The sequence below is a fragment of the Rhinopithecus roxellana genome, chromosome 21 (assembly GCF_007565055.1).
Source record: "Rhinopithecus roxellana isolate Shanxi Qingling chromosome 21, ASM756505v1, whole genome shotgun sequence".
Taxonomy (NCBI): Eukaryota; Metazoa; Chordata; class Mammalia; order Primates; family Cercopithecidae; genus Rhinopithecus; species Rhinopithecus roxellana.
The window spans coordinates 79,928,679-79,946,699 of record NC_044569.1 but is presented as its reverse complement, the minus strand read 5'-3'; the positions used below and the strand labels follow the sequence as shown (position 1 = coordinate 79,946,699).

General features: G+C 34.6%; 1 protein-coding gene across 1 annotated transcript in view; it reads left to right on the top strand.

Moving 5' to 3' along the window:
- Nucleotides 1-18,021, top strand: part of CCDC178 (coiled-coil domain containing 178) — a 524,781-nt gene that overhangs the window by 136,694 nt on the left and 370,066 nt on the right. Inside the window, exon 11 of the mRNA XM_030925827.1 lies at nt 2,325-2,478. Within this exon, the coding sequence (XP_030781687.1) occupies nt 2,325-2,478 (154 nt within the window). The remainder of the gene's footprint in view (nt 1-2,324; nt 2,479-18,021) is intronic.

The following is an 18,021-nucleotide window of genomic DNA, read 5'->3' as shown; positions in this document are numbered from 1 at the left end:
CCTAGTGGCAAATTGTGATGTACATCTTTTCGTGTGCTCAATTGTTATTGAAGTCTCTTTTTCATACAGTGTCTGTTCAAATATTTTGACATTTCCCCATTATAATGTTTGTTTTCTTATGGTTGTGTGTAGAGAATTCTTTAATTTTGAAAATGCAAGACTTTTAATCAGATATGTTATATGCAAATATATTCTATGTTTTAGTAAAGTCTTGTCTTTTTGTCTTTGAGGGTGTTTTATAATGCAGAAGTTCTTAATTTTTCTAAAATTCTACTTATCACTTTCTTCTTTTATTCATCACGTACTTGGTGTCACACACAAGAAATCTTGCCCTAATCCTGTAACAAAGAAATTTGTTTTCTAAAAATATTATAGGTTTACAATTTATATTTAGATATATAAGCCATTTTTAGTTAGATTATGTGTAAAATGTGAGATTTAGCTTGGGCTTCACTTTTTTTGCCAATGAATATGTAATTATTCCATCACCATATGTTAAATTACTTTCATTAAATTGATTTTGTGACTTTGTCAAAAATCAGGCATGTTTGTGTAGCTCTATTTCTGAGTTGTCTATGACCATTCCATTTATCTATTTGGCTATCCCTCTGCCAATATCACACTTTCTTGATTTCAGAGTTTGCATAGTAGTTCTTAACAACTGGTAGAGTGATTCTTCCCTTTTATTCTTCTAAATTTATTTGGATTTAGCTGATAAAACAATGATGAATTTTAAAATAACAGTGGAGACAAGCATAGTATAAACTGCTTTCCTGGAAAATCCTCAAAAGGCTGAGGAATTAGTGGCATCAACTTCATCAAGAAATTGGAATAAGTGAACCACTAAAATAATAACTCTTAAATTGCATGGCAGTAGGCAATTGTCCATCACTCAGGCAGAAATCCATAGTGTATTCTTTGGACTAGAGGCAATAGATAACACTGAGAGAAGAAAAATTAATTTCAAAAGAAATGAATACATTTTGAATGTTGAGGCTACCTAACTCTCATTGCCTAACTGGCTTCTAGGATTCTGACAGGTTAAGTTTATACTCTGCAGACATAGAAATGTGAAGAATCTTGTTCTTGCCTATTTGTTTGTTCCTTTAATTTTCATTTCTATAGTGAGATTGTAGATTTCAGTTTTATTTGACCATGCTGCTGGAATCAGGGTTGGTGCATAAGAATCTGGGCCAATTCAATAAGCACACCATAAATTTATTGGTGATTGTTCATATTCTCTGTGCCTTTTTCTATTGAATAATTTTTCTATTACATATTCACTTGTATGAGTTTATTACATATAAAGTTTTACTTTTATATGGGTTTCAAATAAATCTCCTAGTCCACTATTTTGTTTAAGGTGTGTTTAAAAAGTTGTAATTATCTATATTATGTGCTGGTATTTTATGAAAATGGTAATTTTATCATTTTCTCACTGATTTTTTTGCTACATTAAACAACCATAACAGTATCTAAAGATAATTTTATATTTGGAAGATGGTTTCTACCTGCTAGATTAGATAAAGGACTGTGTGGTTCACAGACTAGCACTGGTCCCCTTGGGAGGGTCATATAGGAACAAATAACTCTTTGACTATTACTTCTTTTTAAAAAGTCCTGTGTTTTCCTAAGCTACAATTTCCTTTATTTTACCTCTAAGGCTGTGAAAGCTATAACTGCTTGGTCTTTTCACTTCTACCTCCTCTTCTTTTTTTCTTACCTTTCCATCCCTGTATTACCCAGCTTCTGAATGAAAAGTGTGTAAATCTCTTACCTGAAATCAGATTCAAAGACAGTTTATTTGAACAAATTTATAATTTATTTTTCTCTCAATTATGTTTTCCCTTAGAAACAATACTATTGATGACTTTTTTTCCTCACTATTTACTTAACATCTAAGTAGTATTTTTTAGAAATTGTCAAGTTACTTTGGGATGGATTTCCGTTGATTCATACTGTTAAAGCTAATTTAAGTATTATTTATTTATTTATTTATTTTGAGATAGGGTCTCACTCTGTCACCCAGGCTGGAGTACAGTGGATCAATCACAGTTCACTACAGCCTCAACTTCCTGGGCTCAATCAATCCTCCCACCTCTGCCTCCTCAGTAGATGGGGCTACAGGCATGTGCCACCATGCTCGGCTAATTTTCAATTTTTTTTTTTTTGTAGAGACATTGTCTCTCCATGTTGCCCAAGCTGGTCTTGAACTCCTGGACTCAAGTAATCTGCTATCTTGGCCTCCCAAAGTGCTGGGATTACAGCCATGAGCCACCAAGCCTAGCCTAACTATAATTTAAAATATATTTTTTTCTTCGTAGGAGAGAGATGTATCAACTTAACAGTCTATTTGATCATTACTCTTCATCAGTGATGAATGTTAATACTAATATTGAGGAGAAGGAAGAGGAAGTGACTGAAGCAATAAGGGAAACAAAGTCATCAAAAAATGAATTACATTCTCTTTCTAAAACGGTGAGTTTTTCATATTTAAAAATAAAAAATACTGATCTTTGTTTTGAGTTATAAATAGCAAACTTTTTGTCAATAATTACATAGCAATTGGCCAATTTTTTAATATATAGCCAATTTGCCTATATTAGTTTTCTATTGCTGCCTAACAAATTACCACAAATTTAGCATCTTGAAACAGCACTCATTTATTATCTCAACCTTTTCCTAAGTCAGAAGTCTGGGCACAGCATGGCTCAAGTGCTTGCTCTGCCCCAGGACTGGCAAGACTAAAATCAGGGTATCAGTAGCCTGGCATTTCTGTCTGGAGACTCCAGGATAACACTATTTTTAGTATACAGGTATCAAAATATCAGAATAGACCCCTATAAAGATGTCCAATTATTGTGTGTCAATTAAAATAAAAAGTGAAGAAAAACTTCAAACAAAAACTTCTTCAGTTTTTGTTTTAATTGACACATAATAATTGTACATTTTTATAAGGGGTCTAATGTGATATTTTGATACTTGTATACAATCTGTAATGATCAAATTAGGGTAACATTCAGCATTTCTTTCTGTTGGTAACATTCAAAATCGCCCTCTTTCCAGGATTTTGAAAATCCTCATTGAAAATATAGAATGAATTATTATTAACTAGAGTTACTCTACAGTGCTAAAGAACACTAAAACTTACTTGTCTTATTAAGCTATAATTTTTTATCTCTTATCCAACCTCTCTCTATGCCCCCTACCCCCTACACTTCCTAGTCTCTAGTTATCACTACTCTACTCTCTGCTTCTGTGAGATCAACCTGTTTAGCTCCATGTATGAAGGAGAACATATGGTATTCATTTTTCTGTGCTAGGCTTATTTCACTTGACATAATGCCCTCCTGTTCCGTCCATGTTGCTGCAAATAAGAGGAATTCGTTCCTTTTTATTGCCAAATAGTATTCCATTGTGTATCACATTTCCTTATCTACTCATCCGTTGATGGAAGCAGGTTGATTTCATATCTTAGGTTTTGTGAATAGTGCTGCAATAAATGCAAAGGTGTAGTTATCTCTTGGACATACTGATTCCTTTGGATATATAACCAGCAGTGGGATTGTTGGATCATATGTAATTCTTTTTTTAGTGGGTTTTTTTTTTTTTTTTTTTTTTAGGAATCTCCATACTGCTGTGATCTCCACTCCACAGTGGCTGTATTCATTTATAGTCCCACCAACAACGTTTAAGAGTACTTTTTCTCTGCATCTTCAACAGCATTTGTTATTTTTTGTCTTTTTGATATTACCCGTTCTAACTGGGGTGTTCAGTTTTGACATGATTTAATTCTTATGGTTTGAGAACTGAAGCCTTTGTTTCCTTGGCACCTGTCAGCCTGAGATCACACTCAGTTTTCAGAGGCTGCCTGCATTCCCTAGCTATTTGTTCCCTTCTTCTCTAAAACCAGCAGTGGTGTGCTCCTGCTTGGAAGCATCTGACCTTTCATTATGACTCATCTTTTCTGAAGATGAAGCTTTCTTTTTCTGCCATATCTCATTCACTGTTGTATAAGAACATAATAGATAAAATAAATAATAGTATAGTAAAAGGAAATAATATATAAATTATTACGCCAATTTGCATTCCAACCTGGAGTTAAAGACATTCTTCTCTATAATAAGGCTTTTTAATTGTACCTCATTATGGTTTGTTATTAGTTATTAATGGAACTGAACATTTTTAATGACTTTTGCGGGGTGATTTGTATTTCCTTTTCTGTGAAAACCTGCTCATGATTTTCCTGCTATATGCTGAGTGTCATCTCACTGATGTGTAAGAATTTATATATCGTGGATACTAAATATTTTCTAGTTACAAATGTTAAAAATATATTTACCCAACCTTTTTTCATTTCTTTATGGTAACTTCTGATGAAAAGACACCTCAGTTTAATGTAGTATCAGGTGTAAATGCATTCCTTTGTGCTTTTTCCTTTTGTAAACTTGTTTAAGAAATTGTCCCACTCCTGAGATTATAAAAATATTTTCTGTTATTTCATTCTCAATGTTTCTGAATTCTGCTTTTAATATTTATGTGATAGTTTTAGATGAAACTATGTTTAGAATGTTTAAAATTGAGGCTTATTTTTCTCACTCTGCCTTCCATTTACAAATTTGGAAGTAAAAAGCTATTTCTACAATTTTTGGAATGCATATTTCATTTGCCAGATGTGATGCATAATTAATATGAAATTAATGTATGGGTGTAATGTGAAGTGAGGTTCCAGTTATTTTTTGTATAATATATAAAACAAATTGTTACAATACAATCTACTGATGGGTTTTGTTTATATATCTATAATCAGTGTTATCTCTCTCCCACATTAGGTTTTTATGTTTGCATGGATCTTTTTCCATTCACTTTTTACTTTGATCTATTTGACCATCTTCACCTGAACACTCCATGTCTGCATCACTAAAATTCCATAATGGGTGTTAATTATCTGTGATAGTGAATCCTCTGATCTTATATTTTCTTTTGAGTTCTAGGCTTTTCTTGATTCTTGCTCTTCCATATAGGTTTCAGAATTATCCGGTTCATTTCTTTAAAAATTTTTGTTGGAATTATGATTGAAACTGTATCCACTTATGGCATAATTGAGTAAGAACTCTAGTCTTTATGCTAGGGACTTCTAAACATACCCATGACCTATCTCTGTTTATTTGAGTTGTTTTCCCAAATTGAAGCTTAATCAATGTTCTTGGAACTTTCCAAAAGGAAAACTGTGTCTATGCAAAATCAGACAGTGATGAGACAATTAACCCTTCCATCTTCATCTAATGTTAGTTAATTTTTAAAATTGATTTGTAATGTGATCCTGATATGTTTATAAAATTGGTCTATATGATAGAAATAGTTTAAAATTTATTATGGTTTAATCCATGTTCTAATATATGGGCAATTTGCATAAATATTTCATTTGACAAAAATGTTTTCTCTGATTTGGGGAAACAATTCTAAGTAGATTGATTTAGCCATCTGTGTTAGTTGTGTTATTTAAATCTTTTATATTTCTGGTTCATTTTCTGACACTTCTATCAATTACTGTGAGAGATGAATTAAAATATCTCAGGGAGATGGGTTACTTTTTTCATTTTTTCCTAATTTTTGCTTTATGAATTTTGAAGCCATAAGTTTAGAATGATTAGAGTTGAGCTTTTTTATTATGCTTTTATTTGCAAGGTTTGAAGTTATGAATTATTAATAAAGTTTGTGGAATGCATATTTCACTTGACAGATGTTAAGCATACTCAATATCTTTAACTTCTTCCTGAACAGTTTAGGGATTTTGTGATCCTCTCCTGACGTATATTTAATTTTTCATCATTTTATGTATATCTTATTTACTAATTTTCTTAAGATAATTTATTATTAATTTACACAATAAATGTTTGTTTATATTTATTCCCAGGTTAATATTTTGCACACAACTCTATCTGTGTGTTAGACTTTCCTAATTGAAATTCCTTTTATCTTTTTTAAAAAAAGTTTTGTTGTTGTTTGTTTTTTTTATTTCTTGGGATGGTAGTCTTATACTGTCACCAGGACTGGAGTGCAGTGATGCGATCTCGGCTTGCTGCAACCTCTGCCTCACGGGTTCAAGTAATTCTCCAACCTCAGCCTCCCCAGTAGCTGGGATTACAGGTGTGTGCCATCATGCCCAGCTAATTTTTGTATTTTTTAGTAGAGATGGGGTTTCACCATGTTGGCCAGGCTGATCTCAAACTCCTGACCTCAGGTGATCTACCCACCTTGGCCTTCCAAAGCGCTGGGATTACACTCATGAGCCATCCTGCCCAGCCATTTTTATTATTATTATTTTTAAACTCCACCTCTTGCAAATAAGATTCAAGATTTGAGATTCTCAAAAATTTTTTAAATTTTATTTTCATTTTTAATGTCTTAATTTTGTTCTCATTCATGCAGTGTGGAGAATATTAACCTGAATTCATATGAGAATGACTTACACTGCTACATAGACAAGAGAGAAGGATCCAGAAATAGACAAGGGTGAAAACACTAAACAAAAACAAAAACAAACAAAAAAACCAACCCATTAAAGCAAAAACACTGGGCTGAAATACTAGAGGAGGAGGAAATGGCATCAATGAGAAGGAAGAACCTGATCTTAAATAGATAGTAGTACAAGTTTCTCTACATTTGCCCTTGTTTCTGTCTCCAGCCTCTTTCTTGCTCCCACTTTCCCTCTGACTCTATACTGTAATCACCTGAAACAACCTCAGGACAACAGAATGTGCCACATATTTTCATTCTTTCAGCTCGTTATAAATACTCTTCCCTCAAAATATAATGTCTGTTTGACTCTGTTCATTCTCTCAATCCTATCATTGTGTAGCTGAATTCTCTTTTTTTAAATCTCAACTTGGAAGGAAGAAAATCCTTGGTGAAACCATCTCTTAACTTTTTTCCTTCTGCTTTGAACTCTAACTACATTCTGTGTTTACCCCTATGCTGGCACTTATAACACTCAGTTGAAATTAATGATTAGTTGTCTATGTCTTAGACTGTAAGGTTTTTAAGGGCAGGAGATGCATTGTGACTCTTTCTTTGTCTCTGAGTAATTTGTCTAATGCCTTTCCCATATTAGACAATAAATGCTTGTTGATTAAGTGAGTGAATCAAGGAATAAATGGAAGGAAGAAAGGGAAGGAGGGAGAGGGAAGAAAACGAAGGAAGGGAGGGAGGGGAGGGGAGGGGAGGAGGGAGGGAGGGAAATAAAGATAAATAGGAGGGTGGGGGGAAATCCTACACCTTGTGAGCCTATAAAGAACTTGGTGACCTGGAGTGTAGAGAGTAGCCATTCACAGAATCTTCGATAATTTAAAACAATGCCTGTAGCTTTCCCAGGGATTACTATAAAAGCACCAAGGAAGTATAGCATAATCAATAAAAGTTTTAAAAATATTACATACAGTTGACAAATAGTTATTACCTCAGTTTAGTAATCATGCTGAAATTTGTCTACATCTATAAAAATATCAACATGAATAAAATTTTCAAAAAGGGAGTATTTATCCAGTAAACCTACAATCAGTTTTTTATTTCTTTGATCATCTCTAAAATGACAACGCTGGCCCTCCTCAATTTGATGTTATAACACAATGTTATTCATTCATTCATTCATTCATTCATTCATTCATTCATTCACAAACAGAGTCTGTCTCTGTTGCCCAGGCTGGAATGCAGGGGCATGATCTGGGCTCACTTTAACCTCTGCTGCCTGAGGTAAGTGATTCTCCCGCTGCAGCCTCCTGAGTAGCTGGAATTACAGGTGTGAGCCACCATACCCAACTAATTTTTGGTATTTTTGGTGGAGACAGCGTTTCGCCCTGTTGGCCAGACTGGTCTTGAACTCCTGACCTCAGGTGATCCACCCACCTCAACCTCCCACAGTGCTGGGATTACAGGCGTGAGCCACCACCCTTGGCCACAAAATGTTATTTTTGCTGAGAAATTGAGTATATGTTTATAAGGTTAGTGATATTTTTTAATTATAGAAATCATTTGGGGACTATCACACATTCTAGAAGAGATGAGAAAAATGAAGTTTAGATATATTAATTTTTTCTTCATTTTGCTCATTATAAAACCTTTAAGTTAGATTTTCAAAGAGTGCATGTTAAGCACTCAATTAAAAGCAATGATGTGCATTATTGCCATGCATTATTTTTGGTATGCAATTGAAACTTCCCAGTTCAAGAGAAAAATAAAAGATTTGTGCTGCCTAATTGCACATACAACTTAAAATGATTTTTTTTTTTAAATTTCAAGACATTTTGTGCTTTCAATTTAGAGTCTTTCCCTCATTAACATACACTTTTCTCTAATTTGTGTCATTGGATCTTTGAAAACACTTTATTTCCTTTTTATTTCTAAAAACAATGGCTTTTGTTAGCCAGAAAACATCTTGAAATTGGCTAAGTGCATTAAAGTAATGTTGAGATAAAATCCTTTTTGAATGTAAATGAAAGAATTTTCTATAAATCCCTTTCCCATGTTTACTTTATAGTCTACTCCCAAGGTTCAGAATTGTTTTTTAAGAAAATAATTTCATGATCTGCAACTTTTAGTTTCTTGTAATATAAAAAGGCTTTTGTTTCTGATTTTATCAATTGATAATCGAAAGTGACTTTTAGGGCTTTAGAAATATTTATGAATTTTATATTTTATTGACAATCACATAGACACACAAAATTATTTTTTAGTAACTTAGTTTTCATATAAATGTTGCATATAAGTGGATTCCTTCTGTATATTAGTTGGTGTTTGTATAATTTTTGAATATTGTTTTTGTTCATAGAAAGCTAATTTACATTAGCTTTATATATTGGCCTATATATTATACAGTATGGATCTAAACACTACAAAATACCCATTCAAGTATGCCTTTTGATTCATACATTTGCATTGAGAATTTTCAAATTAAGCAAATTCCTTCTCAAAAATAGATGAAACAATAGTTATTTCTAATAATAACAATTTATCAAATAGGAAGGCAGCCTAGAGAGGCTGAGTGATTTTCTAACAGACACAAAGCTATTAAGTGGCAGAGTCAACCTACAACCCCAATTTTTGGACTATGAAAACAGTTGTGTTTCATTACACAATATTCATATATGTGTTTTGTAGATAAAATAGGATAAAATTTAGAAAACTACACATTGCTGGCCAGGCATGGTGGCTCATGCCTGTAATCCCAGCACTTTAGGAGGCTGAGGCAGGCGGATCACCAGGTCAGGAGTTCAAGACTGGCCTGGCCAATATGGTGAAACCCCATCCCTACTGAAATATACAAAAATTAGCCCGGCATGGTGGTGCACACCTGTATTCCCAGCTACTCAGGAGATTAAAAAAAAAAATAGTATTTCTAGTTCTAGATCCTTGAGGAATTGCCACACTGTCTTCCACAAAGGATTATAAATCATGCTGCTATAAAGATATGCACACGTATGTTTATCGCGGCACTATTCACAATAGCAAACACTTGGAACCAACCCAAATGTCCATCAATGACAGACTGGATTAAGAAAATGTGGTACATATACACCATGGAATACTATGCAGCCATAAAAAAGATGAGTTCGTGTCCTTTGTAGGGACATGGATGCAGCTGGAAACCATCATTCTCAGCAAACTATCACAAGAACAGAAAACCAAACACCACATGTTCTCACTCATAGGTGGGAATTGAACAATGAGAACACTTGGACACAGGAAGGGGAACATCACACACCAGGGCCTGTTGTGGGGTGGGGGAAGGGGTGGGAGGAGGGATAGCATTAGGAGATATACCTAATATAAATGACGAGTTAATGGGTGCAGCATAGCAACATGGCACATGTATACATATGTAACAAACCTGCACGTTGTACACATGTACCCTAGAACTTAAATTATAATGAAAATAAAAAATAAAATAAAGAAAAATCCACATTGCTATTTTTTTAAATAATAGGATGTCAACACTTTTTATGTGTGTATTTTGTGTGGCACATATATAAAATATTAAATGACGTCTGTGAAATTGACTTTTACTATCTTTTATTTTAAATAAGTGCTTAATGTTATCTAAATGCTGATTTCAAATATATACTAATGGCCATGCTAAAGATTTTAAAAATATACTCCGATTATAAAAGCAGTACATAGGAATAGATGTTCATTTATAGAAAATGCTGTGAAGATGATTTTAGTTTCTCATTTGACCTATTGAGATGATGTATTATATTAATATTTAACCATTTTTAAATTCATTAGATGAACTCTGCTTGGTTATGGTTTATTGTTCTTTTAATTTACTGCTGAGTTTGATTTGCAAGGATTTTATTTAAGATTTTGCATCCATATTCATAAGTGAGTCTGTATTCCGGTGTTCTTAATTTGTGCTATATTTGATAGATGCTCTTATCAGGATTATGCCAGCTTTATAAAATGAATTTTGAAACCTTTCTTCCATTCTTATTACCTAAATAATTAATACATATTTAAATAACTTTCTCTTGAAGATTTGATAGAACACCTTGGTGATTTTTTTCCATTGTTTGAATTATTATTTTCTTTTTCATGGGCCACTGTTTTATTTAATAACATAATTGTCCTATCAGGCTATGTATTTCTTCTTGAGGTTAATGTTTAATTTTTTAATGGCCCAGGAAATAATCTAAATGGATTAAGATTTCCAGACGTATTACCATAGCATGACATGGAATGCTTGCTTCCAGTTTTGCTGTTATGTTATTTCTAATTATATATGTATTTTCACTTTTTAAATTAGATTTAAAAATTTTTAATAATGTATTTAAAAAGGAATGATTTTTAGATTCAATAATTTTAGAATTTTCAAACTTTTAATGTGTTAATATGTACTTTTATAGTTACAATTTCTTTCTTTTTTCTTTGGGCTTATTCTTTTACTTTTACTTTTCACTTCCCTGTTTTTCATGTTTAATGTGTGTGTGTGTGTGTGTGTGTGTGTGTGTGTGTGTGTGTGTGTGTGTATTCATTCTTTCCCCAAGGGCTACAGTACAGTTGCATTTCCTGATATTCTTTATGGAAAATTCTTTGAAAGTCATTTCTGTCTTCAATTTCTCTCCTTGCATTCTCACATAAGATTATTCCAGTCAGGATCTGCCCTACAAACTCTGCTTCAATTGCTATTAATGAATCCTGTTTTCTTCCTTACAACCCTCAGAAAATCTGATGAGATTCATTATAGAAACTATGACATAAAGTTATTTTAAGGCATGTTTTGAAAGGCATAAATGCTTAGTGCTGATTCCTCAAAGTTTAGAATATACTCAAGCAAACAGAAAATATTGATCTATGATGTCACCATCCAGATGTAGTCACTGTTAATTTTTTTTTGTATATAAACACACAGGTCTTATAATATATATGAATAATGATATTATGTGCATACAGTAATTGATGACATATTCTTTCATGACATAAAAACTTATTTCAATATTATATTTTACAATTAATTTTAAAGGCTTTAGAGTTTCTTTTTTAACTTTTAAGTTCAGGGATACATGTGCAGGTTTGTTACATAGGTAACCTTATGTCATGGGGGTTTGTTGTACAGGTTATTTTGTCACCCAGGTATTAAGCCTAGTACCCATTAGTTATTTTTTCTGATCTTCTCCCTCCTCCCACCCTCCACTCTCTCACAGGCCCCAATGTGTGTTGTTCCCTTCTATGTATCCATGTGCTCTCATCATTTAGCTCCCACTTATAAATGAGAACTTGCGGCATTTGGTTTTCTGTTCCTGTGTTAGTTTGCAAAGGATAATGGCCTCCAGCTTCCACCATGTACCTGCAAAGTACATAATCTTGCTCTTTTTATGACTACATGGTATTTCATGGTATATATGTACCACATTTTCTTTGTCAGGTCTATCATTAATAGGCATTTAGGTTTGATTCCAAGTCTTTGCTATTGTGAATGGTGCTGCAATGAACATACATACACATGTGTATTTTAACAGAATGATTTATATTCCTTTGGGTATATACCCAGTAATGGGACTGCCAGATTGAATGCTGCCTTTAGGTGTTTGTGGAATCACCACACTGTCATACACAACGATGAACTAATTTACAATCCCGCATTCCTTTTTCTCCACAATCTCCCCAGCATCTGTTATTTTTTTGGCTTTTTAGTAACAGCCATTCTGTCTGGTGTGAGATAATATTTCATTGTGGTTTTGTTTGCATTTTTCTAATGATCAGTGATGTTGAACTTTTTTTCATATGCTTGGCCACATGTAAGTCTTTTAAAGTGTCTGCTCGTGTCCTTTGCCCACTTTTTAATGCGGTTGCTTGGTTTTCTCTTGTAAATTTAAGTTCCTTGTACATGCTAGATATTAGACCTTTGTTAGATACATAATTTGCAAAAATTTTCTCCCATTCTGTAGGTTGTCTGTTTACTCCGTTGATACTTTCTCTTGCTGTGCAGAAACTGTTTAGTTTAATTAGGTTCCATTTGTCAATTTTTAGTTTTGTGGCAATTGCTTTTGACATCTTGGTCATGAAATCTTTGCCTGTGCCTATGTCCTGAGTGGTGTTGCCTAGGTTGTCTTCCAAGGTTTTTGTAGTTTTGGGTTTTACATTTAAGTCTCTAATCCACCTTGATTTAATTTTTGTTTGTGATGTAAGGAAGGAGTCCAATTTCAATCTGCATATGGCTAGCCAGTTTTTTTCTATACTAGCTATTTTGTCTGTCATTTCCTGAATAATTTTATCATGATTTTTAGCATCCTTGCACTGGGTTTCAATGTACTTTTGTAGCTCAATGATCTTCATTCCTATCCATATTCTGAATTCTATTTCTGTCATTTCAAGTATCTTAGCCCAGTTCCAACGCCTTGCTGGAAAGGTAATGTGGTACTTGGAGAAAAGAAGGCACTCTGGCTTTTTGGGTTTTCAGCATTCTTGTGATGGTTCTTTCTCATCTTTGTGGGCTTATCTACCTTCAGTCTTTGAGGTTGGTTACCTTCCAATTTGTTTTTTTGTTTGTTTGTTTGTTTGTTTTAATCCTGTTGATGACCTTGGGTGTTTAATTGTGATATAAGGTGGATTCAGCCGACTGACTTCGGTTCTGGGGGATTTAAGGGGGCCAGTGTTCATCTCCCAACTCCTAGACTGCATGCTCTGACTTGGGGGGACTTGTATTGGGCTCTGACTTTGCTCTTGGCTCCTTGAGGTTTGGCCTGCACTGGAGAAACTGAGGTGCAGCAGCTGCAGCAGAGTGCTAGTGGATGCAGGGGTGTCTGTCTCCCTGCCAGCTTTCACCACAGTGGCAGAGGCAATGCAGCTTGTCGGAGGGTGGGGGAAGGAGGCCCCTGCTGGAGACTCTGTGTGTGGTTGCATTGGAGGTGGTGTTGTCTTGGGGCCAGAGTGCTGGCCCAGGCAGGTCTGGGTGCCTTCTCTGTGCCCTGCAAGCAGGAGTGATCACTCAGGGTGTGAGAGGATCTCCTGTTCTCTGCACAGTATTAGCACAAGGGTGAGGCACTGGCGGAGGCGGGGCTTGCTGGCTCTGGGTCCTCCCAGGCTCTCTGAAATGGCCATCATCAGGGATGTTGAGGTTCCAGCTGCACTCCCATGTGCTGGCAGGGCAAGTAAAGCAAAAATTCTCCCGTGCAGACATGTGCCAGGGTAGTGATGTGGTGAGTTGCTGTGAGCCCAGGGAGAGCTGAGGTATGGAGAGAGAGCATGTGGGCTGGTGTGTGGCCATAGGGGGCCATCTTACTGGAGCTCTCTTTGGTTAGGTGTGGTTTACCGATGCAGAAGCTATGGTGTGGGCCCCACTCGAGACTGCCCTATAAGCAGGTATGGCCAGGCTGGGGACCCATGAGAGGCCAGCAGACTAAGGAGTGCACAGGTCAGACTAGTCCCATCTGATGTGCACAACTACCTTGCAGAGATCAGGTCCCACCGTTCCGCTAGGGCTAAAGTCTCTTACAGGAGCAAGTCGAGCCTAGAGGTATGGCCACCCCTAGCTGTGCTCCATTACAGATGCTCTGGCACCAAACCCTCTAGGCCCCACATCAGCTGGCTTGCTGCCCTTACCACTTCTTGAGGAGGCTCTCCTTGCCACTTCAAGTGTCCATGGTGGTCGAGGGGTCCCTTCCTGCTGGGGTTTCAGAGGCCCGTGGCAAGAGCAGGTTGCTCCTAGCCAGTTCCACTCACCCATTCCTCCGGAACTGTTGTGGTTCAAAAATGAGCCCCCATATGCGATAGCCCTTGCAGGGTTCCCAGCTTTCTCCCCCTTCAACCCAGCTTCTGTGTCCACTCTTGGTGTCTTCCCTCTGAAGATCTGTTAAAAGCACGCCAGTAGTCTCAGTCCCTCCATGGGAGCTGTTCCACTTGTCTGCACTTAGTTGGCCATCTTGCCCTGTCTCTCTTTAGAGTTTCTTAAACTCTTGTCATTGGATATTAAGTGTGTTTTAATTTTTAAGTATTATAAATGAAGCTGTAATAAATATCTCTAAAACTTTTAAATTGAACATAACTATTCATTTTAAGCAAAATGGTATTGTGATAACAAATAATGAAAGTTGAATTATATTATACAGTAGTACAAGAAGCACAGGTAAAAATGATATATCTTAGCATTCTGCCAAAGCTTAAATGATTTGCCAGTATTTTCACATTTTCCAAAATTCTTAAAACCTTAACTTTACCCTTTTTCAATTCACTTTTAAGAAGACATCTTTATGAATTGAATTTCATATCATTAACTCTGTGGGGTTATAAGACTTGTCACATTGTCTATTGGATCTTGTATGGCAACTGGTTCACAATTTTGTACTATATTCACCCTTTAATTGTATAATTTAGATGTTGGCATTGTCATTGTTTCCTTGAATATAAAATAAGTTTTGAACATTTAAACATAACCAAAACTACATAATAACTCTTGGTGATTAAATTGTTTAAATCTAGAGGTGTCCTTCCTTCATATACCTTATGATTTATTTAATTTTTAAGATAAAAATTGTTTTTGTCTTTAATGATTATTATATTGTAAAAGAGATAGATTTTGGAAGTTTTGTAATTGATTTCAGTGAAATGGAGAGCTAAGAAAACTTACTCTCATTGCAATAAATAGCACATATTTAAAATCACTGTAATTTTGTATACATTTGATGCCATATGATTAACTCTTAGATGAATCTATCCATTTTAATTTTATATATATTATCTTTCCATATTGTCCAGCAGATTTCTTGTACTTCACAGTCTGCATTTAGAGGTGATTTCTGTGTATTAAATACTGTCAGTACTGGTTGCTAACAGTAATATTCTCTAAAGGATAAAATGCTAGAAGGTTGGTAAATTCAATCACTTTCTAGCTGCTGTGTTGATTTTGTATATGACACAATAAAGCCTATATTCTGTATATAAATGCTAAAATTTTAGTTTTATGTTTAGGCATAATTTAAAAATAGTATTCAATCAATTTTAATTGAAGTTACTTTTAGAAGGGTGGATTTATAGGCTTCTTAAACAAGAGGGCATCAAGGAAATTTAAGGATGTTACTTCTCAACTATTTTAGTGTAGCCAAAAATAGAGAAGTGATTATCTTTTTAAAAAATGATGGATTTGGCTTCTTTCTCATGAAATAAATATATATATATATACACATATGTGTATATATATGTGTGTGTGTATATATGTATATATTTTAGGATCATTGGAAAGTCATAATTTCTTTCTTTAGTTTCAAAGGTCCAAAAAAACAAAGACATTTCACCCCAGGATATATCAAACCTATATAGTTTCATCTGTACTTGATTAGATGATGAGATTTTGAACATTAGAGATAATAACATTTAGATGCAAGTTTGTGCTTTGGTTGGAGATTTGTGGGCACCGTCAGAGGAGGTGAATGTATTTTGCATATGGGTGGGATGTGGATCATGGGCCCAGGGAGTGCAGTGTGGTATGCAGAATCTGGGCCCTCATAATTTGTGCCCTTCATGTCATGCTTGTAAATATGCAAGGTTACATGGGCAGAAGGATTTTGTAGATGTAATTGTGTTTATAATCAGTGCCATTAGATTGGGAGATTATCCTGGATTGTAATGGTAATTACATGAGTCTTTGAAAGCATAACTTTCTTTTGGCTGAGAGCAGAACAAGTCAGAGAAATGTAGAGTCAGAGAGTTCCAAAGCATGAGAAGCACTCAGCCAGTCATTGCTGACTTGAAGATGGGAGGGGGCCACATAGAAACTGTGAAAAGATAATACATTCTGCCTGGAACTGTAATGAGATTACAACCTTAATGAGATTAGAAATGGTTTATTCCCCAGAGCCTCTAAAGGAGAGCCCAGGCCAACTGAAACCTTCATTACAGCTTGTGAGACCCTAAGCAGAGTCCTGACCTAGCTCACCAGCATTCTGACTTATAGAAACATGAGATAGTAAATAGGCATTATTTTAAGTCAATAAGATGATACTATTGCAATTGTTCAGTTACGTTTTGTGTCAGGAGCATTTTTAAAAGATTTCCTCATAAGAATTTGCAAGATTTTGAAAAGCGTATTCTCAAACATTTTTTTGTACTTCTAGTTGAAGATTTCTCTTTTATTAATTCTTCTAAATGGTTATATTTGGTTTATGAAGTAAATAATGATAATTCTTATTGTACTAATTTACTAATTTTAAAAATTATTTATGTTACTCATCATCATTTATCTGGGGTTTTCCAGGAATGCTATTATTTCATCTGCAATTAGAGATATTATTTTTTATTAATTCTTATGCCTTCAATCATTATTTTTTATCTGATTACATTGGTTAATACTTTTAATACAATGTTACATATTAGTGGAAATAAGTGACATCCTTGCTATGTCACTCTCTTAATGGGATTGCTACTAGTATTTCTATTTCATTAAATATGATGCTGGCTTTAGGATTCAATATATGTTTTATCATGTTAGTAAAGTATTGTCACTTTCAATGTATTGAGTAGTTTTTAAAATTGGGAATGGGTATTGAATTTTCTCAAGAATCTTTTCTGCCTCTATGGAAAAGCTCATGTAATATTTCTCTCATTATCTATAATACAGTAAATTAAATTAATGGATTTTCTAATTTGAACCTTGAATTGTTGGAATAAATCTTACTTGACCATTATATCTCTCATCCTTTCTTAAACACACCCCAATTTTCTTTTTACCATCGCCATTAAACCTTAGGTCACCAGTGATTTCCATTTTGCTAAATCTAATCATTATTCTTTTGTCCTCATCTTAATTAACTTACACACACCACTTAACCAAGTTGATTATACCCTGAGCCTTGGAAACTTTTTTCTTTTGGCTTCCAAAACACATTCTTCATGGTTTTTGCTGCTTTTCTAGATTCTTCTTCTCAGTTCCCTCTACTGGTTTCTTTATATCTCCTCAAACCCCAAAAATTTGAGAACCCCAGTGCTTGGTCTTTTATAACAAATCTTATATATCTAACTGCCAACTCTTCATCTCCACTTAGATGTCTAGCAAGTATCTCAAGTTTAACTGTCCTAAAATTGTACTTCAGATGTGGAACCACTCTATAACCTGCGTTCTTCCCTATTTCAGTTTATGACAATTCAAATCTTCCAGTTTTTCAGGCCACAACATTTGAAATATGCACTGAAATGCATTTATTTATTAAAATGAAACGTTCATTTATTTTGTGAATTTCTGGGCCAAAGAATACACATGTTCAGCTTTAGTAGACAATGCCAAAAAGTTTTCCCAAAGCATTATGCACTTTTCTATGCCTAACATCATGTCTGAGAGATCCAGCTTCAGATTCACAGTACCATCTAATATTGTGATGTATTTATTTATTTACTTACTTACTTTAGAAACAGGGTCTTGCTCTGTTGCCCATTTTACAGTACAGTGGCAAAATCACACCTCACTGTAACCTTGAACTCCTGTGCTCAAGCCATCCTTTCACCTTAGCCTCCCAAGTAGCTGGAACTACAAGTGTA